The sequence below is a fragment of the Dipodomys spectabilis genome, unplaced genomic scaffold, assembly GCF_019054845.1.
Source record: "Dipodomys spectabilis isolate Male_0828 unplaced genomic scaffold, ASM1905484v1 ptg000096l, whole genome shotgun sequence".
Classification (NCBI taxonomy): Eukaryota; Metazoa; Chordata; class Mammalia; order Rodentia; family Heteromyidae; genus Dipodomys; species Dipodomys spectabilis.
Window position 1 is genome coordinate 13,892,087 of NW_024870773.1, and position 21,029 is coordinate 13,913,115.

Below are 21,029 nucleotides of genomic sequence, written 5' to 3' on the forward strand. Positions count from 1 at the left end.
ACTTAGACAATTAAAGACTGGAAAGTATGGACATGTCTATGTCCAGTACAGACTGAATTGTCAAAACCAACCATTCACCTGCCACCCACCCTGCAAAAACAAGCCAGTTTCTCTTCCAGTCTAAGTCCATGAGTCATTATTGGGTAAAAGAATTCCCAAGGACACTTTAATCAGTAGGGGAGCATCGCTGGAAGGCTTTAAACAATGTCCCTGGCATGTTTTAGATCCAAGGAATAAGAGTATGAGAAATCAGATTCCATCTCCATGTGAGAAATAACCTACCACAGACAGACTTGGGAACTTCAGGGTAGAATTGGGGAATCAAGAAATGCACATGCAAGACTGATTCTAAGGCTTCTGCCAAGCTATGGAATTTGGGATTTCTATGCTAAGAAAGAAGAAGGGCCCCAAAGGTGCCCAACTCTTAAGCCTGGAAGCTTACAATAATAAAGGCAAAAGGCTGGAATTAAAGCACGGATCTTAAGAAAGAGAGATTAAATCAGTATGCAAGTTCCTGATGGAGGGACACAGGCAGATGTAAGTACATAAAAAGGCAACAAGACAATTGAAACAATACATTGCTTGGTTTGGGCCAATGAGTTCAGGGAATACCCTCTAAAAGCCTAAAAGGTGGCCAAATAAGAAACACATCTCTTAAGAATCCCTGGAGGGAATACAGTTATTTGGTCATGTGGATTTGGTCCAGTGAAACTCATTTCACATTTCTGATTTCCAGAACTGCAAAGAACTCCATCCATGTTGTTTGACCAAGGGATTTGGTTACAATACCCATTGGTCCTGTGCTAAAGGAGATACTTGGATGCTTGGCCTCAATTCATGAACCCATAGGGAGCTGAAGTAATTAGATCTTGTGTTTGTGCACAGGGGCTTCTCCTGGAGACAAAAATTCAACCTTCCACGAGACCCTCAAATATTAAGAACTGGTTTCCCCCTTTTAGAGGAATTGTTTTTATTGAGAAAGAAAGGGGTAACATTCCCTATTCAGGGACCATAAAATGTGGAACACTTACTTTCTTGTGGGGTTGGTGTTGGCTCTGGTTTTAGAGTTTTTCCTATAAAAGAAAAGTAGATGTAAAATGTGCATCAGGTTCTTATGCTACAGATTCTTCTATTTTTCATGTGTCAATATTGAAAAATAAAATCTCTTTTGTTCCCTCTCACAACCCTCATGCTCCACTTCACTTATGGTGTTATAGAGAAGAAAATGAAGGGAAAGAGGTCTTAAGACTTAAGCAAATGACACCCTCTAGTGACACAGAAATGTAGACAGGCATAAGTAGTCCTTTAAATCCCAAATGCAGATTTAAATTGCTCAGCTTTAATTTGTGAAAGAAAAAGGTATTATTAACATGTGAATAGATGAAATAAAATATAGGAAATATTGCTAAACTGGGGTGTGCAGTAGATAATAGTTTTCCAATCAGATATCCTACAATTAACTACAAATTTCCTTACAATTTCATTGTTTGAAACTAGTTGATATGAACTAGTTATGTATAATATATATGTGTGTGTTTTGTCCAAAGAATTGTAATATTATTTTAGATTACTAAAATTTAAGTAGCTAATAATATATATGGATTTTGTTGGAATGTGACCAGAGAACATTGGTTACATAGCTCTTAGGCTTATATATTTTAATATTTTTATTAGCATGTACTAATTGTACATGGGGGTTTCATCGTGGCAATTCCACGTATTTATACCATGTCACCCTATCAGATTCACTTTCTTTATCATAACTCTCCTTACCCCACTTTTTCTCTTAAAGAAATTTCAACAGCTTTCACAGTTTTGTTCATATACATACATACAAAATACTTCAGCTATGTTCATCCTCTCTTATTCTATTGTTTTCCCTCTCTCTCTTGTGAGTACTTACCCCTTTATCCTTCATCAAAGTCTGTTTTACTTTCTGGTAATATAATGCATATCTATCTATCTTTCTATCTATCTATCTGTGCACATATATGTACATATATGTATGTATGTGTATTAATTTTAATAAGTTTCACCATGCTATTTAGGACATGTATGCATTATTATTATTATTAATCAAAATAGCTCCTTATAGTTTTTTTTTTTTTTTTGGGGGGGGGTCCGGTCAAGGGGCCTGAACTCTGGGCCTGGGCTCTGTCCTTCAGCTCTTCAGCTCAAGCTAGTGCTCTACCACTTGAGCCACAGCGCCGCTTCCGGCTTTTTTCTTTTTGCTTATGTGGTGCTGAAGAATCGAACCCAGGGCCTCATGCACGCAAGACAAGCGCTCTACCACTGAGCCACCTTCCCAACCCTCCTTATAGTTTTTAAAGGATACTACTAGTCACTGGTAGCTAAAAGACCTTTAAAAAAAATGTGGCTCACTCACTCATCTATTCTGGAAACTGAAAGCTTATTCTAATCAGAAGGCGGCATAAGAAAAAGAACACAGTTGCAAGACAGCAGAGTATGGTCGCTACTGTGATTCTTGAACAGCAGGGGGCAATGTGGTTCCGTTTATCTATTTAATGAGTGCTGACCTATATTGTGGTTGGTGGGTAGGGTACTTTGCTTGCTTGCTTGCGTGATCATCCTCACCTGAGATCCTAGCTCCTCTGACCGCAAGGCCTGACTTGGACATGGGGAATACTTAAGAGTCATCATGAATAGTATCCTCATGATCTAATAGCATCAGAGGTCTCCAAATAGTGCTGAACATTTGCTTCAGAAAACAGTACTTCAAAAAGCTTAGTTAGACACTTTTACCTATTTGATGACTAATATGTCAGAAGTTGAAAATTCCTTGGTGGGCACCAGTGGCTCACACCTGTCATCCTAGCTACTCAAGAGGCTAAAACCTGAGGATTGTGGTTCAAAGCTAGCCTGGGTAGGAAAGTCTATGAAACTATTACCTCCAGTTAACCACCAAAAAGCCAGAAGTAGAGCTGTGGCTCAATTAGTAGCGCACTAGCCTTGAGCAAAACAAAAGAAAAGAAAAAAAGAACTCAGGGACAGAGTGCAGGCCTTGAATTCAAACCCCAACACTGCTGCGTGCGCGCACGCACACACGCGCGTGCACACACACACACACACACACACAAGTTGAAAATTCCAAAAACAGCAATCACATTGGCTATACTTCATGGAGTAGGAAGCCTGGCCTCTCCTGTCCTGAAGAACCAGGGCCAGACTCAGAGCTGATCATGGGAACAATTCTGGAGATTCCTGTCCAGGAATCCCAGGTGCGCTTTTGATCTTCAGTTCCTTTGGAATGTTTATCTGTTCTTGGCAACTTTTTTCTTACTGTATAAAAATGAGGGCCCCTGAGAGTTACCTTGTTCTCTTATTTTGTTCATTTAATTGTATTAATTCGGGGAAGATCGTGGGGGTGTCAGCAGGTTAAGGGGGGAAAAGGAGAAAAGAGAGCCAACCATACCTTTTTGAATCTGGCAAATCCAGTTGTTAAGATGTTCACAGTTAATATCATTCCAGGACATACCTGGGTCCCCCTTCAGTTCACCACAGTATTCAACATTTTGATAATTATTAGGTTCTCCATAAGCCCAGTTTTCATACGACACCTGTAATAACATTACAGTTGATCTCTGTTTCAAGGGAGGTGACTTGATGCTGTATTCAAAACTTTAAATTGCAATCATTAGCTATTTAAGGCAGGCCCAGGCCAACTATCCAAGAGAACACCAATGCCTTTATCATACATTCACTTTTCTCACCAGGATTTTTGTCCTCAAAGCATGAGTTAGGAACTTGAGTGAGGAACAAACAGCCTCTATTGCATGGAAAAATCTTAAAGTTGACGAATCCATTGATAACTTATTATTACATGGTTTTCTTTCCTTTCATTTAAGATAACAGATTCAAGGGCCATAAAATAAAGGTTTACAGGGAGAAAAACACTTAGCAAAAAAAGATAGTGGAAACACTTAACAAATACCTACTATTTTTCAATATTGGAAATTCTAAATGTACATTATATAATGTACAGGTAGGATAAAGAGCACAATTATTCTCACAAAATAAAAAATGGCTCATAAAATACTGCCAACAAAGTTAACAAACTTTGACAAAAATGAACAGTAGAAATAAATGAAGGCTCTGAGGTTCGGTGATCTATGAAGTTTTGTTGGTGGTGGTGGTGGTGGTAGTAGTGGTGGTGGTGGTAGTGGGAAGTGTGTGTGTGTGTGTGTGTGTGTGTGTGTGTGTGTGTGTGTGTGTGTGTGTGTTGGTCCTGGGGCTTGAACTCAGAGCCTAAGAGCTCTCCCTGGGCTTCTTAGCTCAAGCTTCTTGAGCTAGCTTAAGGCTGCACTCTACTACTTGAGCCCAGCACCACTCTGGCCTTTTCTGAGTAGTTTATGGGAGATAAGAGTCTCACAGACTTTCCTGCCTGTGCTGGGTTTGAACTGCAATCCTCAGATTTCAGCCTCCTGAGTAGGATTACAGGCATGAGCCACCAATGCCTGCTGCTATGGAGTTGTAAGTATACAATTAGAGCCACACAGCTTGTAGATTGAGCATAATGATCTCTTTCCCAGAGATCTAAACATAAAAATTCACATTTCAACTGAGCCATTTTAATAGGTTGGGAAAACTTGTTTTGACTGCCAAGAGCCAATTGCATGTTTAGATTATTACTCATGGGCCATACAAAATTATCAATAGAGGCAGATGGCCATGGATAGCTCATGAGACACACATGTCTGTCCACCATATACCAGCTGATGTTATGAGCTTACTATGGACCAGGGCCAAATGGCCCTCACTCCAAACCATCTTTCTCAAGTTGAAAAGAGGACATAGGAGGGGAATTGTACAAAATCATGTCCTTGGATGATTCCCCAAATACTTGTTATCAAATACTATAACTTCTTACTCCTCCAATTCTGAGAACGGAGAAGTGTGCAGAAGTCTGACAGCTACTAAAAGCAATGTCAAAGTTGTGTCCTTTCTATGGGTCTCCAGGGGCTGCAAAACACTCGGTTTTGAAGAGGTCTCTCTACATACCTGTTTTATATAGAAGGAAGATTATTTTTAAACAAACTAGTTGCCTATGGGTTGTTGGTTTGCTTTATCTTTTTCATTCAAAAGCTATGCTTTTGGCAAACAGGGGCCAAAGCAGGATAGTGATCCTTAAAATTGAGTGTATTTTAATCACATAATGTTTCAGGTTATCATAATGACCAGTCATACTACAAAAGTGGATGGGGGCAAAGGAAAACATCAAAATAAATATAGTACTACTAAAGACTCAGCAATAAGAGGATTGTGGTTCCTGTCAAACCCAGGCAAGAGTCAGCAAGATTCACATGACCAGCAAGGTGGCATACAACTATAATCCAAGGTACTCAGAAAGCAGAGATAGGAGGATTGAAGTCCAAGGCCAGCCTGTGGCTTTAAAGCAAATAACTGAAGGATTGGGGAAATGGTTCAAGTGATACAGAGCTTGCTTAAACATGACCAGAAACTGGGGTCAATCTTCAACATCCCATTCCAATAAATAAATAAATAACACAACAGTAAGAAAATGATATTAAGTCAAATTACTCACAGGAGAACCATCACTCCAGGTAAAACCCTCTGAAGGACTTCCATATGTCAATCCCAACCAAAACAGCTCATGGTAATTTCCACTGGCCCTTCAAAACATAAAGAAAACATATGCTATTGGATGTAACAAGTTAGGCAAGCTATGAGGACAGAACAGATTTGAAAATTAACCTCCAACACATAAATTAGTACAAAGTTAAAAAAAAAAGTTATCCACTAAATATACACACTGGGCAAGAGGTGTGCAGCTTGGTGCAAGCCATGAAATATCCTGTAAACAGGTTGCTGCTTGAGAACAAATCATTGTAACATATTGAAAGACAGGCATTTATTCACCCATTCATTTATCCATCCACCCATCCATCCATCTATCCATCCAACAAACATGCAATGCATGTTTTATACTTTTACAGAGCAATTGCATGCTGGATTTTTATAGAAGTACGGGATTTTGACATCAAAATCAAACGCAATCAAAACTTATGTTATAGTTGCTTGAAGCAGCCTGAACCAACAATTTCAGAAATCTTTTTCTGAATATAACCATCAAATAGGTAAAAAGAAAAGAGAGAGTTGTCTAGAAAAGATACTTACGTAATTAATCTCCATATTGCTAGCTGCTCCTCTTTGTTATTGATACTAGCTAACTCTCCACCCAGAGCTCTACAAAAATCTCGAGATTCAAACCAGGTTTTCTTCTCATGTTTTCCTTTTGCAAACAGCTAAAGATGATATGATTTCAGAAATGATGTTATGCTGCATTGCTTATAAAATCAAGAGCAATAATAATTTACTTATGCTGGCACTTTATTTACAGAAAATCAAAGCATTGTAATCTCCCCCCAAACAATGTAATTCTCTTGATTATAAGCAATTTAGGAGTAGCTATTTGGGCAGCCACATTTGGGAGACTATTTTGTAGAGAAAACGCTACAAGATAAAGGCATTTTCTAGCAAAGGAGAAATCAGAGTAGAATCTTAGTAGCAGAAGGTATATAAACGAGATCCAGAGCTCACTGGGAAAGGATAACAAGAGTAATTTGGTTAAGTGTGAAGATGCCATTGAGGTACAAAATCATTAATAAATTGTTAAGATAAGGAAAATAAACATGCATAAGGAAAATTACTGCTCTGAAACAGTGCTGTATTTTATAACTCTGAGTTTCTTGGCAATCTTTCAACATTTTTCTGGTGGCATTCTTCAAAACTACCTTACCTCTTTCCCCTAACAGTTGCATCTTTTAACAACTATTGAACACACACAATGACAGACACTCATGGGAAAGAAACTGGTTATATGTTAAACTAAGTGTAAAGGGTTTTATAATTTAGTGACTTATGTCCTATGCTAGGGAACACAGCAGAGCCGTAGAATAAATAGAATTCACTGGGTCAATCTGGGATGTCCTACCAGTATGCAAACCATATCGAAGAGTTTTTAAACCTTCACTCATTGCTTCTCAGGAGTCCATATTCCCCTACATCACATGCTCATGGAGAAGGGAATGTTTCCAACAGCCTACGGCTGCCCGGGTCATCCTTAAACCCTGTAAGTCATCTTCACCTGAAATGGACTTGATTCATCTCGGTAAAGTTCTCTCCAGCAGTTCCCATATTGGTAGCCCCTAAGATTCCTAAGTACCTCAACGTACGAGACGCACATATCTGATCTGTGTTCATCTTCAGATGAGCTATTTACAAAATCTTTTGCCTTAGTTCAGAATAAATTATGCTTTTGACTCTGACTGGCCAAAATCCATTCAGCAGAGCTCACTGATACCCATTCTTACTGGTGGGAATGAGCAGCTCAGCTGCCTAAGCTTCCCCTGCCTTCCTGGAGTTAGAGAGCACTCCACAGCTTCCTGCTCACACATGCTGCTTTTTTAATTTTTTCAGTGCAACATGTAAGGCCTCTCACAGGCTAGGCAAGCTGTCTCACTGACCTCTGTCCCAAGGCTCTGGTGGAAGTCTTGAAAATCTGTTTTACAAAGCATGTCACAGAAATACACCATTTCAAGGGACTGAATACAAAAGTCCTGAGAGCCGTGACTTTTTCAAGACAGATAGAATTCAAATCTTTAATTCATTGGGATTTATTATTTGTATTATTTTTGTTCCTATGTTCGGCTAGTTGTTTATTCTAGTGAACTTAATTGCAGAAGGATAAAATGGATGGTCACACCTAATAATGTAGAAAATAATAGTATGATACTGAATTGTCATTTAAATGTCACTGAAAGGCCATGTGTTCCTATTAGTGTCTTCATCTCTTTGCATTATAAGCATTTGGAACGTTTTTCTTTACAATGCCTAAAGGGAATCATTGTAGCCTAGTTCATGAGTTAACTAGGATCTCAGGCTCCAGGAAGAAGACAAAAACGAGATGCAAAGGATTGTATGAAGGGGAGAAAACTTTTGATCAAGATGAAAAGAATAGTCATACACCTATAATAATCTCAGCTATTCAGCAAAAACAGAGCTAGGAGGATTATAGCCAAAGCCTGAGACCTACCTGCAAATTTAAAAGTAAATAGACTGGGGCATGGCCCAGCTGATAAAGCACTCACCTAGAAAGCCCTAAATTCAATCCCCACTACTGCCAAATATCTAGCAAACAGACAAACAAACAAAAGAAGATGAAGAGAATCATGAACTTAGAACAGGACTGAGAGAGATGAGAAGCAGAGAGGGAAAAAATAACGATGAAGCAGGTGAGGACAGACTTCTGTGAGTTGCATTTTCTTACTGGTTAGTTTTTGTTTTTATTTTTATTTTGGTCCAAATTCCATCAGTCAGTAATGGAAACATCCACCCAATGAATTCTTTAAAAAAAAAAAAAAAAAACAGTTGATATCCTGCCGGTCTCCTAATCAAGAGAATAACCTTTCTACCAGTGGGTCTGAGAAATGCATTTTTATTTTCTGGGGTTTTTAAATTCCTGGGGTAGGGGGCATTCCTTACCCTAGAGTGATTTATATTCCCAATTATTTATTTACTTAGTAATCATACTTGCCTTGAAACACAAGCTTGTTTTACTGGAGGTACCCCAATCCTCTGGACATTTGGGTTCAGGAGTTGTAGTGGGCTCTGGTGGGCGAGTTACTCCTTCTGCCCAGTGCTTACACACATACTTTGCTTTTTCATCACATTTCAAGACATCCCATAAGCCCCCTGCGATCCCTGTTCTCATGGCCACACATCCTGCTTTTCGCCCTGCATTAAACAAAGTACAATTCAGTCAGTAGATGTTTGGTGAAGGCCTCCCATGCTCCCAGAAGACAGTGCGGTTTGAGTGGGAAGGTACACCCTAAATCTTCCAGACAATGGTAAAATGTAGAGGTCTGTTTTTAGAATTGGGCAGTGAGTTTGTGCCCTTCCAAACCACTACTTTGCCTTTGATTTGTGTGGTGTATACTGCAGCTCCAATAAGTAGGATTATGATTCAAGTAGAAGGAGCTTTGACCATATTTTGTATTTCTAACATTTGGCAGTGTGTTACACACATAGGCATCTAATGATATTACACTAATGGTAGGATTGAATCTTTCATAATGGCAAAAATAGTGGTGTTTCTTTCTTGGCTGGCTCCCTGCCTTCCTCCTTTATATTTTTAATGGTTTAATATTTCCCCCTTCCACTTCATACAGAACCAGTTTTCTTTTATTATTTCCTTTTGAGGCAGGGTCTCAATGTAATCTAGCTAGCTTCAAACTCACTCTAGCCCAGCAGGAAGCTCATTAATTCTCCTGTCTTGGTGTCCTGAGTGCTAGGATCACAAGCATGTGCCACCACACCCAGCTAAAAGCAAAGTTCTTTATAGATTTCAAGTGAGAGATTTTAAGAAAGTTCATCTATTTGGCACCTGCTTCCTCATGTTAAAATGCAAACAACTGGTCTGACCTTATAGAGTTTGGACCTAATTTTTTAAGTCTGTAAAATAAAAGGAGGATGGTACTAAGTTTAATAGTTTATCACTCTGTTTTTATAAGTATGGCTATTTCCAAATAATAATTGACCAAACACATTGCTTCCAGAATGTATTCTCTAAAATCCCAGATTTCCTAATACCCAAAGAGTTTTCTCTGGTTCCTACAGAAATCCCCTCTCTTAAAGTGAAACTTCCTTTAATGGGAACCATCATCTTTTTTACCAAAGATGTCCCCTGACAATGGCTATAATTGAGTTCTGGCTCTACTTTGGCCAGTTTTTACTCAGCATTCCAGGATTCAATAACTCTCATGCTGGGTGAGCAAGAGGGTGAAGTAAAACTAGACCATAAGAGTTACTACTGTGGGCTGGGAAGGTGGCTCAGTGGTAGAGTGCTCGCCTTGCATGCTTGAGGTCCTGGGTTCAATTCCTCAGCACCACATAAGCAGAAAAAAAAAGCCGGAAGTGGCCCTGTGGCTCAAGTGGTAGAGTGTTAGCCTTGAGCTGAAGAGCTGAGGGACAGCACCCACGCCCAGAGTTCAGGTCCCAAGACCGGACCCAAAACAAAACAAAAAAATGTTACTACTGCCCAGATTTTATTTTAAAGCATGCATTCCATTTTTAGTATTTTATCTAGCTTCAAAAAATGAGTAAAAAAAACTTACAACTTTTCACAACATTTAATAATTAAACAAAGATTGCATTGTTCAGATTATGGATCCATTTTTTTCTTATTGAAAGCTGAAAGAAATGCAAATGCAGAGAACTCCCAGAGATTAACATGTATTTGACCAAGCAGTATATTCATACACTTGGCCTAGTTAGGTTTTGACCCAAACACAATGGAATATTTTCATTGCTGAATGCTCTGAACATCGTCTTATGATAATATCATATGCCAATTATTCCCATGTGGAGAGAAGACCAGGAATCTTTCACAGTCTGTTTCAGAACTAGTTATAATCCCTAACTAAAGCAAATGAAACTTGGTGCCCCAAGTCCATGTCATGTTGATCTGGACACCACAGAGATTCATCTAAGTTGCTACTTGGATGTTCTCAGGTCATTTTAAGTTTTCAGATTCCCAATTCCTTTTCATAGTTATTAAAAGGATAAAAAAATTCCATGGCAGACAGAGGACTACATATGAAGAGGAAATATCTCTTTCACGTTGTTTTGGTGAGGCTGGGGTTTGAACTCAGGGCCTTGTACTTACTAAAAGCAGGAGCTTTAACCACTTAAGCCCCATCTCCCAAACTAAGGTAGGGGTTTGAATACCACATAAGCACTTCCTTTAGTGCCATCACTGTAGCACACTAGTATTGCTATTTGCTGTACTGAAACACCTTATATCCACTTCCTATAGGCTTTAAGACACAAGTGAACCATTTGGAACATTCACAGTCATTGTGACTTTCCAAAAGCAGTATTAAAGAATGAAGCAACTTTTTCTTCTGGAGAGGGACACAGGGGAACAAGAGGCCTTTGCTTGATAGATTCTCAGGGTAGATAAAATCCTCAAGCAGGTCCACCTGTATCCTTAAACAACTGGTTTTTCCCCATCTCCTCCACAAGTTATACTGACATCAAATATAGTGAAAGCAGGGGTTATACTGTGGGGGAGGGACATACAAAGCAACAAAGAGATAATCTTATAAATGCGTTAGAAACACATGCATGAAAGAAAAAAACATTAAAATACATATCTAAGGGTTCATTTTCCTGACATCACATTATCTGACCTTTTCCGCTTGACTCATACATATACTAGATATTTTTGCAACAATGAGAAGTACAAGTTGTCATGTCCAAAACGAGCTTTACAACGTCGGTGCGGGGGGCGGGTGGGAAGGGGGGGGAAGGAGAAGGATTGGGATGGGGGGGAGGGGGGAGGCTGGGAAGGGATGTGAAGGGTAAACTAAAGGAGGAGGCTGCAATGCTTGGTAAGAAATGTACGCATTATCCTGCCCATGTAATTGTAACCCCTCTGTACAGTATGTTCACAAATAAAATTAAATTAAATTTTTAAAAAATCCTCAAGCAGAGGGGTGTACATACCTGGCATGTCTGAGTTCCAATGGGTGAAATGTACCTCCTCCTCCACTGTCCACTGAAAGGTCCCTTTGTTTTGTACATCTGAAAGTCCTGTCCAAAAATATTTCTCAGGCCTCAGTCCAACCAAGCTAGTCAGGAATGCTTGTTCATATCTTTAAAAAAAATCAAACATTAGATAATCTTTAGAAACATTTATGTGATTTTTTTTGAATGAAAGTGGTAAGAAAGCTTATTAGGAGAAAAATCCACTTTCAGTTTATGTATTTTGAACAAGATTATTGGCATGAAAAGCATCTCAGTTCTGTTTGAGCTATGATATAGTTGTTTTTTTTAACAACACTGCATTATACTTACATATCACTTAGACTATAATTAAATTTCATTAAAGTATAAGTTTATAAAGGAAAAATTTCATATAGCTGAGTAAAATCAAATCTTTCAAATATCTTCAGCAATTTTTCTAGTCCTCACTGGCCTCTTTGCCTCTCCTCAAAATAAGAACATTTTGAAAACCCAGAGGATAAAATAATAGCAATTTTGCAAATGTTTAACAAACTGTGTACTCTACCCAATTCTCAAATAAGCAATAGTACAAATGGAATTGTCTGCATGGATTTTCCCCCCTTGATTTCATTCTCAAACCTCAGGTCTGAAGCAGAGAACCATGAGGAAATAACAGGGAAGCAGAAAATCAATCTCAAGAAAAGCAGGGGCAAAGTCATAAATTCTAACACTTTCTCTTCCTTCCTCTTCTCATCTTTGGAGCTGGCATAAGTTGGTAAAAATGCAATTCAGTTGGCATGACAACCTCAAATTGACTTCATCAACTAACACAAATCAATGGAGGAAGCAACACAGACATAAGTCTGTTTCTGGAACAAGAAGAAAGTAGAGCACAAATCTTTCAGAAGAGCAATGGAGACTCCAAAGAGAGCAGGAAAGGGACCTACAGAGCCTCAGTCATAACAATATTTAAGGTCTTAGTCTGGATAATTCTATACCTTAAATAGAATAAACAACAACTCCAATTGCAAGTTATTTTTCTTTTCCTCCTCCTCCTCCTCCTCCTCCTCTTCTTCTTCTTCTCCTTCTTTCTTTTTGTCAGTCATGGGGCTCGAACTCTGGGCCTGGGCGCTCTCCCTGAGCTCTTCAGATCAAGGCTAGCACTCTACCATTTGAGCCACAGAGCCACTTCTAACTTTCTGGAGGTTAATTGGAGATAAGAGTCTCATGGACTTTCTTGCCCAGCCTGGATTTGAACCGCAATCCTCAGATCTCAGACTCCTGAGTAGCTAGGATTACAGGTATGAGCCACTGGCACCTGGCTAACTTATTCTTCTTAAATGTCTGAAAATCAAACTTAACAACAGTGTTTCTATTTTCTTTAATGTATAAGAAAAAATATATAAAATGTAGTGAAAGATTGTACGTATTTCTCCAACAGCTCACCTATAATGCATCCCAGAACATACCCATATGGTACTTAATAGTGAGCCATTTATGTCCCTTATTTTAAGATTAAAAGTATTTACATGGTGATTCACAAGGGTTTGCTTATGTCTACGTTATGCTTATGTTAGAATTTAGTTGCACACTGAGAGGTAAATGAGTTGAAGTACAATTCTTTTGTACCCACTTAGTATGTAAAATCTTTAAGTAGTTGTATGAAGAGATTTCAATTCAACATACCAATTTATGAGTATCATGCATCTTGATGGATGTCACCTTGATATCATTTTGTTAAGGAGTTTTAAGCATCAGTGCTCCTAGTTTTTATTGCATCTTCCTTGAAAGGACCCTAATGATATTTATCCTCTTTGTAGTAAATAAAATGGATATTTTGTTGGGTGCTGGTTGCTCATGCCTTTAAGCCTATCTACTCAGGAGGCTGAGATCTGAGGATCACAGTTCAAAGCCAGCCCAGGCAGGAAAGTCCATGAGACTCTTATCTCCAATTAGCCACCAGAAAAACTGGAAATGGCGGTGTGGCTCAAGTGGTAGAGCACTCACTGAAGAGCTCAGGGACAGCGTTCAAGCCCCACGACTGAAAAAAAAATAGATATTTAAGTTTCTTAGGTACATAATCCAAGCTTTACAAACAGCAGGTCAAAGAGCAGAATAAATGAACACAAAGATGGATAGGACCCTCGAGATCAAAGGTACATGAAGTACTCTGTCCATTTATTTGATTTCCTTAACCTATCAGTCTATTACCTAAGAACACTTAAGGGGGAAAAAGGGAAAGTTGGAAACAATGAATTCTTCTGTGTGATATGTATTTCTTACGCTTTGCTCGTAGCTCCCAGGCTTCTCACGCGAACCCCCTTTGTCTGACCCTAGGACATAACAGCTGCTCTCATGTCCTGGAAGGCTTTTTAATGAGTCTCCTTATTTGGTTTATTCACAAGCAAGCATGCCTAGGCAATGAAGTCTCCGTAAAACCTCCAGGGTTCAGAGAGCTTCCAAAAGCTGACCAGGAGAGGGTTCCTGGAGAGCTATGCATCTGGAGAACACACGAGGGCTCCCTGTGCTCCTACAACACAACGCCATGATTCTCTTCACCGATATCCTTTAACATTCCCTTATCACTAACCAGTAAGTGTGTGTCCTCCAGTGCTCTGAGCTCTCTAGCTAATTAGCAGGACTCAAGGAAGGAACTGTGAGAATCTAATCCGTAGCCATCTCTTAAAAAAACAAGAGGAACACATGGGACTTGCACACCTCATATCTGAACTGAGGGGTAAGGGCTAGTCTTGGGGGCTGGGGCCTCAACAATGGGATCTGATGCACTTTCCAGGTGATGTCAAATCGGATGAAAGCATGCCCAGCTGGTATTGTGGCCAGACTGTTTGATGACTAGCAAGGGAAAGGGAGAGAAATCCTCACACCTTTGGAAGCAATAGACATGATCTGAAGTGCCTGAACATGCGAAGGGCAAGTATTATCATACTCAGCCCTCTCTCTCCTCCCACTGGATGGGAGTAGTAAAGACAAAAGATCAGCAGCTACATCAGTAAACTCTTCTGGATTTTTCTTTAGAGAACTAAAAGTAGCAAAACAAAAATATTTTATACTTGTGATGAAGAATCCAAGTAAGAACATCATTCTCAAGGTGTCAACGAAACTTTATATACCACATCTCAAGGTCACACATAACTCTCGCCGAACCTTAGACCAGGCCAATATTTAAAGTTTGCTGAAAAGTATCCACGATTAGACCTATTTTAAAACAAAATTACAACCGTGAGCCTACCTGTCCTCCACAGTTGTTAAGTAAGCCTTCTCACTGTGGCATGTCTGGTTTGCTTCTGTGAATGTGGAAAGTGTACGGCCAATCAAGTAGCAGTAAAAGCCATGTCTCTTCCAGCCCTGTTAATGTCCACAAACAAGGAATAAGTGAGCAGACTGTCAAGGATATTTGTTAGGAAATCTTGTTTTAACTACTGTTCTCTCATGAACTACAGACTGATCAACAGTTGATAGGTGTAATAAAAACACATCTGAACACTCTGAAATGAAAACCATGTACAGAGGAACAATGGAAATAGTGAAAAACACTGTCCCTCCTATAGTAAATTCTGATATCACATAGGGAAAAATCCATCATTCTTTATTTGGACAGATCCTAGAATGCAAGCAGTTTGTAAGATGTCTGCTGAAGAAACTCAACAGAAAGGCTAAGATTTCAGTTCAGAGTAGGTAATCACAGAAAATAATTTATGGAGTAACAAATCTAGCTGCCTATTGAAGCCAAGAGCAATTGGTGACTATAAATTGAATTAGAGGAGCTGACTGGATGATATAGTAGAATTCTCTGTCTTGTTTTAGAAACGTTTTAAAAATCATTTTTCTTTTTGTTTTTGTGCCAGTCCTGGGACTTGAGCTCAGGGACTGGGCACTGTCCCTGAGCTTTTTTGCTCAAGGCTAGTGCTCTACCCACATGAGCCATAGCTCCATTTCCAGCTCTTTGGTGGTTAATTGGAGATTAGAGTCTCATAGACTTCCTGCCCAGGCTGGCTTTGAAGCATAATCCTCAAATCTCAGTCTCCTGAGTCTCTATGATTACAGGTATGATTATTTTCAAACTTGAAAGATTAAAAAATGTGTAAGTAAAATAATAAACCTCATTTGCTAGGCAGCAAATCGAGATACTGATTCACTTTTTATTATTAGGAAAACATAATGTTCACCATTTAAAACTAAAAATAGAAAGTATAATTTGTAAGTCAAACAGAGGGGAAATGGGAAAAGATTACTCACCACAATGAACAAGATACATAGAAAGAAAAAAGAAGCAAAGAAGCAAGAGTAAAGCACCTAAGAAGAAACTAGAAAAAGGGCTGGGAAGATGGCTCAGTGGTAGAGTGCTTGCCTTGCATGCATGAGGACCTGGGTTCGATTCCTCAGCACCACATAAGAAAAAAGAAAAAAAGCCAGAAGTGGTGCTGTGGTTCAATTGGTAGAGCACTAGCCTTGAGCTGAAGAGCTAAGGGACAGCGCCCAGGCCCAGACCCCACGACCAGACCCCCCCCCAAAAAAGATGCTAGATAGAAATAAAAGGTATCAGAATGCAAATTAAATCTGGAAGCATTTGTCATCATATGATTAGACAAAGAGTACATAAGTGTGCAGTAGTAAAAGATAGTGGCCGAGAGCTAAGAGACCCAGGATCCAGCTTTGCTTCTGCTGATGTTATGCAGTATACCAAAGCTATATAACTTATTCAAGCTGTGATAGTTCATCCAAACAGTAATTTCCAGAATGCAAAAATCAGGAAAGTAATTTGATTATTGCTATAATCCTTCCTATATCTAATATCCTATGATTTTTCTCTTATCAGTTCTTTTCTACTTTGTTGCTTATTTTCCAGTACGGAATAATGTTTTGCAAATTCTTTGTCTTTGAGTGAGTATTTTAAGATGCTGGTAATGACAGCAGCACACTCTTCGAAAGACAATTTATTCCCACTTCATTTTTATTCATGAGAAGTGAGAGAGGACAAAAGAGGAAGATTAATAACTCAACAGTCAATAGGAAAATGATAAATGGTAAGCCTACAAGACTAACTTTATAGTTCTCTTAAACTTTCAAAAACAATTATATATATATTTTTTCAGTTGTGGAACTTGAACTCAGGGCCTGGGCACTGTCTCTGAGCTTTTTGTTCAAAGATAGCATTCTACTACTTAGAACCACTGAGCCACTTCTGGTTTTCTGGTGGTTAATTAGAGATAAGAGTCTCACAGATTTTCCTGACTGGGCTGGCTTTGAACCATGATCCTCAGATTTCAGCCTCCTGAATCTCTAGGATTACAGGCCTGAGCCACCAGTGCCCAGCTCAAAAACTGTTTTACTGACAATTTGCCTTATCCTTCAGGAACTATAGGATGTGCTGGGAGGCATTCTGGACTGTGTGTCATACAGGTGAGGTTGAAGCACCATTGGCGTGCGTGGCATTCAGCTGTCACCCAGGGACTAGCTGCACAAATCGCAGTCCAGGTGTCCCATTGCAGTAATTTGCAAAGAAGTCTCCCGACTAGGAGAAATTCGGCAACACTGTTACCAATGAAGAGTTAGCTGTCAACACTTGAGGTTCTATGGGCATCTATGGGCATCATTCTAGATGCCTTTGGGATCATAGCCTGCCACTGCAGGGTGGCACCTTCTCTTGTGACCTGCCTCCGTCTCCTCACCCTGGCCAGCTTATGCATCATTTCGTTCCCTGTTATGTTTTCAAATCTGAGGGGCATTCTGAAAGGAGCTTCTGTGCGTGCCCACACACTCACTGTTAAGAATCCCCAAAGAAAAATTTAAGGACAACAGTGTCATTCACACAGTAAGTCACTGAAGATCTTGACAGTTCAGATATTTGGCTGGCATAATAAGAAGGCATATATTGATTTAAAAAAACAATCCAGTATCAAATACTATACATATTTCATCTTGTTATGTATATTTATTATTGTTGTTGTTATTATTATCATTATTATTATCTACCAGTCCTGGGGCCTTGAACTCAGGGCCTGAGTGCTCTCCTTGAACTACTTTGCTCAAGGTTAGTTTGCTACCACTTGAGTCATTTCAGCTTAAAAACTTTTTAGTGGTTAATTTGGAGACAAAAGTTTCATGGAAACCATCGCATGAGAGAAAAAACCATTTGGATACATATCCTAGGGCTCATTTCCCTAACATCACCTTATCTGACCTTTTCTGCTTGACTCAGACCTATACTAGTTATTGCAAATAAGGGAACCCATGGGACCTATGTGTCTTTGGGCCTGGCTTACTTCACTTAATATAATTTTTTCCAAGTCTTTCCATTTCCTAACAAATGGGGCAATGTCATTCTTTCTGATGGAGGCATAGAATTCCATTGTGCATATAGACCACATTTTTTTAATCCACTAGATTACTTCTTTGTTGCTTTGTATGTCCTTCCCCCATGGTGTAACCCCTGCTTTCACTGTATTTGATGTCGGTATAATTTGTGGAGGGGAAGGGAAAAAACAAATCGTTTAAATAGGGATACAGGTGGACCCATTGCAACAATGAGATGTACAAGTCGTTATGTCGAAAAATGAACTTTACAACTTTGGTGGGGGGGAGGAGGATTGGGTGAGGGGGTGGGGGGGGAGAATGGGAAGGGATGGAAAAGGGAAACAAAAGAGGAAGCTACAATGTTTGACAAGAAATGTACTCACTTAGGGAAATGAACCCTAAGATATGTATTCAAACGTTTATTTTTTCTTTCATGCGATTGTTTCTAAGACATTTCTAAGATTATTTCTTTGTTGCTTTGTATGTCTCTCCCCCACGGTATAACCCCTGCTTTCACTGTATTTCATGTCAGTATAATTTGTGGAGGGGAAGGGGAAAAAACTAATCGTTTAAATAGGGATACAGGTGGACCCATTGCAACAATGTACAAGTCGTTATGTCAAAAACGAACTTTACAACTTTGCGGGGACGAGGAGGATTGGGTGGGGGGGGTGGGGGAGGATGGGAAGGGATGGGAAGGGGAAACGAGGAGGCTGCAATGCTTGATAAGAAATGTACTCATTATCTTGCCCATGTAATTGTAACCCCTCTGTACAGTATTTTCACAATTAAAAAAAAATAACTAAAGCAAAAAAAAAAAAAAAGTCTCATGCCTAAAGAGAAGCTTCTCTGAAGAAGAAAGAAGGATGGCCAATAGACACATGAAGAAATGTTCAACATCCCTAGCCATAAAAGAAATGCAAATCAAAACAACATTGAGATATCACCTCACTCCAGTTAGAACAGCAAAAATCAAGAACTCTAACAACAACAGATGCTGGAGGGGATGTGGACAGAAAGGAACCTTACTTCATTGTTGGTGGGAATGTAAACTTGTTCAACCACTTTGGAAAGCAGTATGGAGGTTCCTCAAAAGACTCCATATAGAGCTCCCCAATGACCCAGCAATCCCACTTTTGGGCATTTACCCAAATGACCACAAACAAGGCCACACTAAAGCTACCAGCACAACTATGTTTATTGCAGCATTATTTACCATAGCTAAGATATGGAACCAACCCAGATGCCCCTCAGTAGATGAATGGATCAAGAAGATGTGGTATATATACACAATGGAATTCTATGCCTCCATCAGAAAGAATGACATTGCCCCATTTGTTAGGAAATGGAAAGGCTTGGAAAAAATTATATTAAGTGAAGTAAGCCAGGCCCAAAGAAACATAGGTCCCATGGTTTCCCTTATTTGCAATATCTAGTATAGGTATGAGTCAAGCGGAAAAAGTCAGAGAATGTGATGTTAGGAAAACGAACCCTCAGATATGTATTTTAATGTTTTTGTTTCATTCATGCATGTGTTTCTAACGCATTTATAATATTATTTCTTTGTTGCTTTGTATGTCCCTCCCCCACAGTGTAACCCCCGCTTTCACTATATTTGATGTCAGTATAACATGTGGAGGAGACGGGGACAAACAAGTCGTTTAAGGATTCAGGTGGACCTGTTGCAACAATGAGAAGTACAAAATGTCATGTCAAAACCAGCTTTACAATGTCGGTGGGGGGGAGGGAGGGGGGGTATGATTGGGTGGGGGGGAGGGGGGAGGCTGGGAAGGGAGGTGAAGGGTAAACAAAGGAGGAGGCTGCAATGCTTGGTAAGAAATGTATGCATTTTCCTGCCCATGTAATTGTAACCCCTCTGTACAGTATGTTTTCAAATAAAATAAAATAAAATAAAATAAAATAAATAAATAAAAATGCAGCATGTCATAGAAACAAAAAAAAAAAAAAGTCTCATGGACTTTCTTGCCCAAGCTGGCTTTGAAACTCAGTCCTGAGCAGTTAGTATTACAGGCAATACCCAGCTTTATTACATTTTTATTATCTTTAAACAGTTGTACAAATTAGTTACCATTCCACATGTCAGTTTTTGAGAACAATGTATCTTGATCAATGTCAGCCTTTGCATCATTCTCCAACCCTTCCCAACCTCTTCTTTCCTCTGAGTTTTCCTAGTTTCATAGGAGGCGCACTGATCGTCATGAAGTTCATTGTATACTCACTTTCCGGCAGCCCCTTTCTACTTCCACCTCTCCTGGATCTCGGGTCTGTGATTTCATCTTGCAGATGTAATTCAGCGGCTTCTCACAGGCCCTGTCTGCCCAGAGTCCATCCTGTAGAGAAAAATCAATGATCACAAAAAATAACAAATCAACTAAAACTTCATTTCCATCTGCAAAGTTTAAATAAGAGATGCTTACCTATGATCTGGAATGTAGAATGGATGCTGCCTGCTCTCAAACAAGGCTTGATTGAGTTTAATAACTATAAGAAGGATTTCTAATGCTGATACCTAAAGATTGGCATGACATGTTTCTAAATGGTTCAGGTACATGACCTCATTTGATTCCCCCATTCCCACAATGCCATATGATGAGTAAATGATTTTTCTAGTGTTTAAGTTTGATGCTTTTATTTTCAGTGCTGGGGATCAAGTCCAGAACCTCATATATGCTAGGCAAGCATATTGCCAGTGAGCTACAGCCCCAGTCCGATGCTGGACTCTTACCGTGATGACTCAGAAAAGGCAACACAAGGAAAAAAATGGTATCTATATAAGGGAAAGGTAAATTCACGCTTTATGTGGAAGCATAATGTGACCCAGGGTACACAGATGTAAAAGGATTTCCTCCCAATATGTCTTGCGTCTATGATTTCCCAGTCACTGATCATAGAGACTCTAAAAGGAACTCCTGAGCATGTACATAGACTCTTAAATGATGACACTATGGAGGTACGTAGGCAGCTGCCTCATATTCTCAGTCACTGTGAGCTTTACGTTAACAAAGCATATATAAGCTATTGAGAAATATATGCTCTCTGAGGGCTAGTTCTAGGCTACAGAAACCATGAAGTGTCATGGCCAGCTGAGTCTGCAGTGACTTGGGGCACTCAGTGGAAAAGAGAAAGAGAGCTTTGATTATGAGTAT

General features: G+C 39.4%; 1 protein-coding gene across 1 annotated transcript in view; it reads right to left on the reverse strand.

The window, feature by feature from the left end:
* Nucleotides 1-21,029, reverse strand: part of Mrc1 (mannose receptor C-type 1) — an 80,404-nt gene that overhangs the window by 26,423 nt on the left and 32,952 nt on the right. The window contains exons 9-16 of the mRNA XM_042686180.1: nucleotides 20,103-20,213; nucleotides 14,798-14,913; nucleotides 11,548-11,696; nucleotides 8,576-8,775; nucleotides 6,157-6,284; nucleotides 5,564-5,651; nucleotides 3,434-3,578; nucleotides 1,032-1,073 (exon numbers count right to left, since the gene is read on the reverse strand). Coding sequence (XP_042542114.1) covers nucleotides 1,032-1,073; nucleotides 3,434-3,578; nucleotides 5,564-5,651; nucleotides 6,157-6,284; nucleotides 8,576-8,775; nucleotides 11,548-11,696; nucleotides 14,798-14,913; nucleotides 20,103-20,213 — 979 coding nt within the window. The remainder of the gene's footprint in view (nucleotides 1-1,031; nucleotides 1,074-3,433; nucleotides 3,579-5,563; nucleotides 5,652-6,156; nucleotides 6,285-8,575; nucleotides 8,776-11,547; nucleotides 11,697-14,797; nucleotides 14,914-20,102; nucleotides 20,214-21,029) is intronic.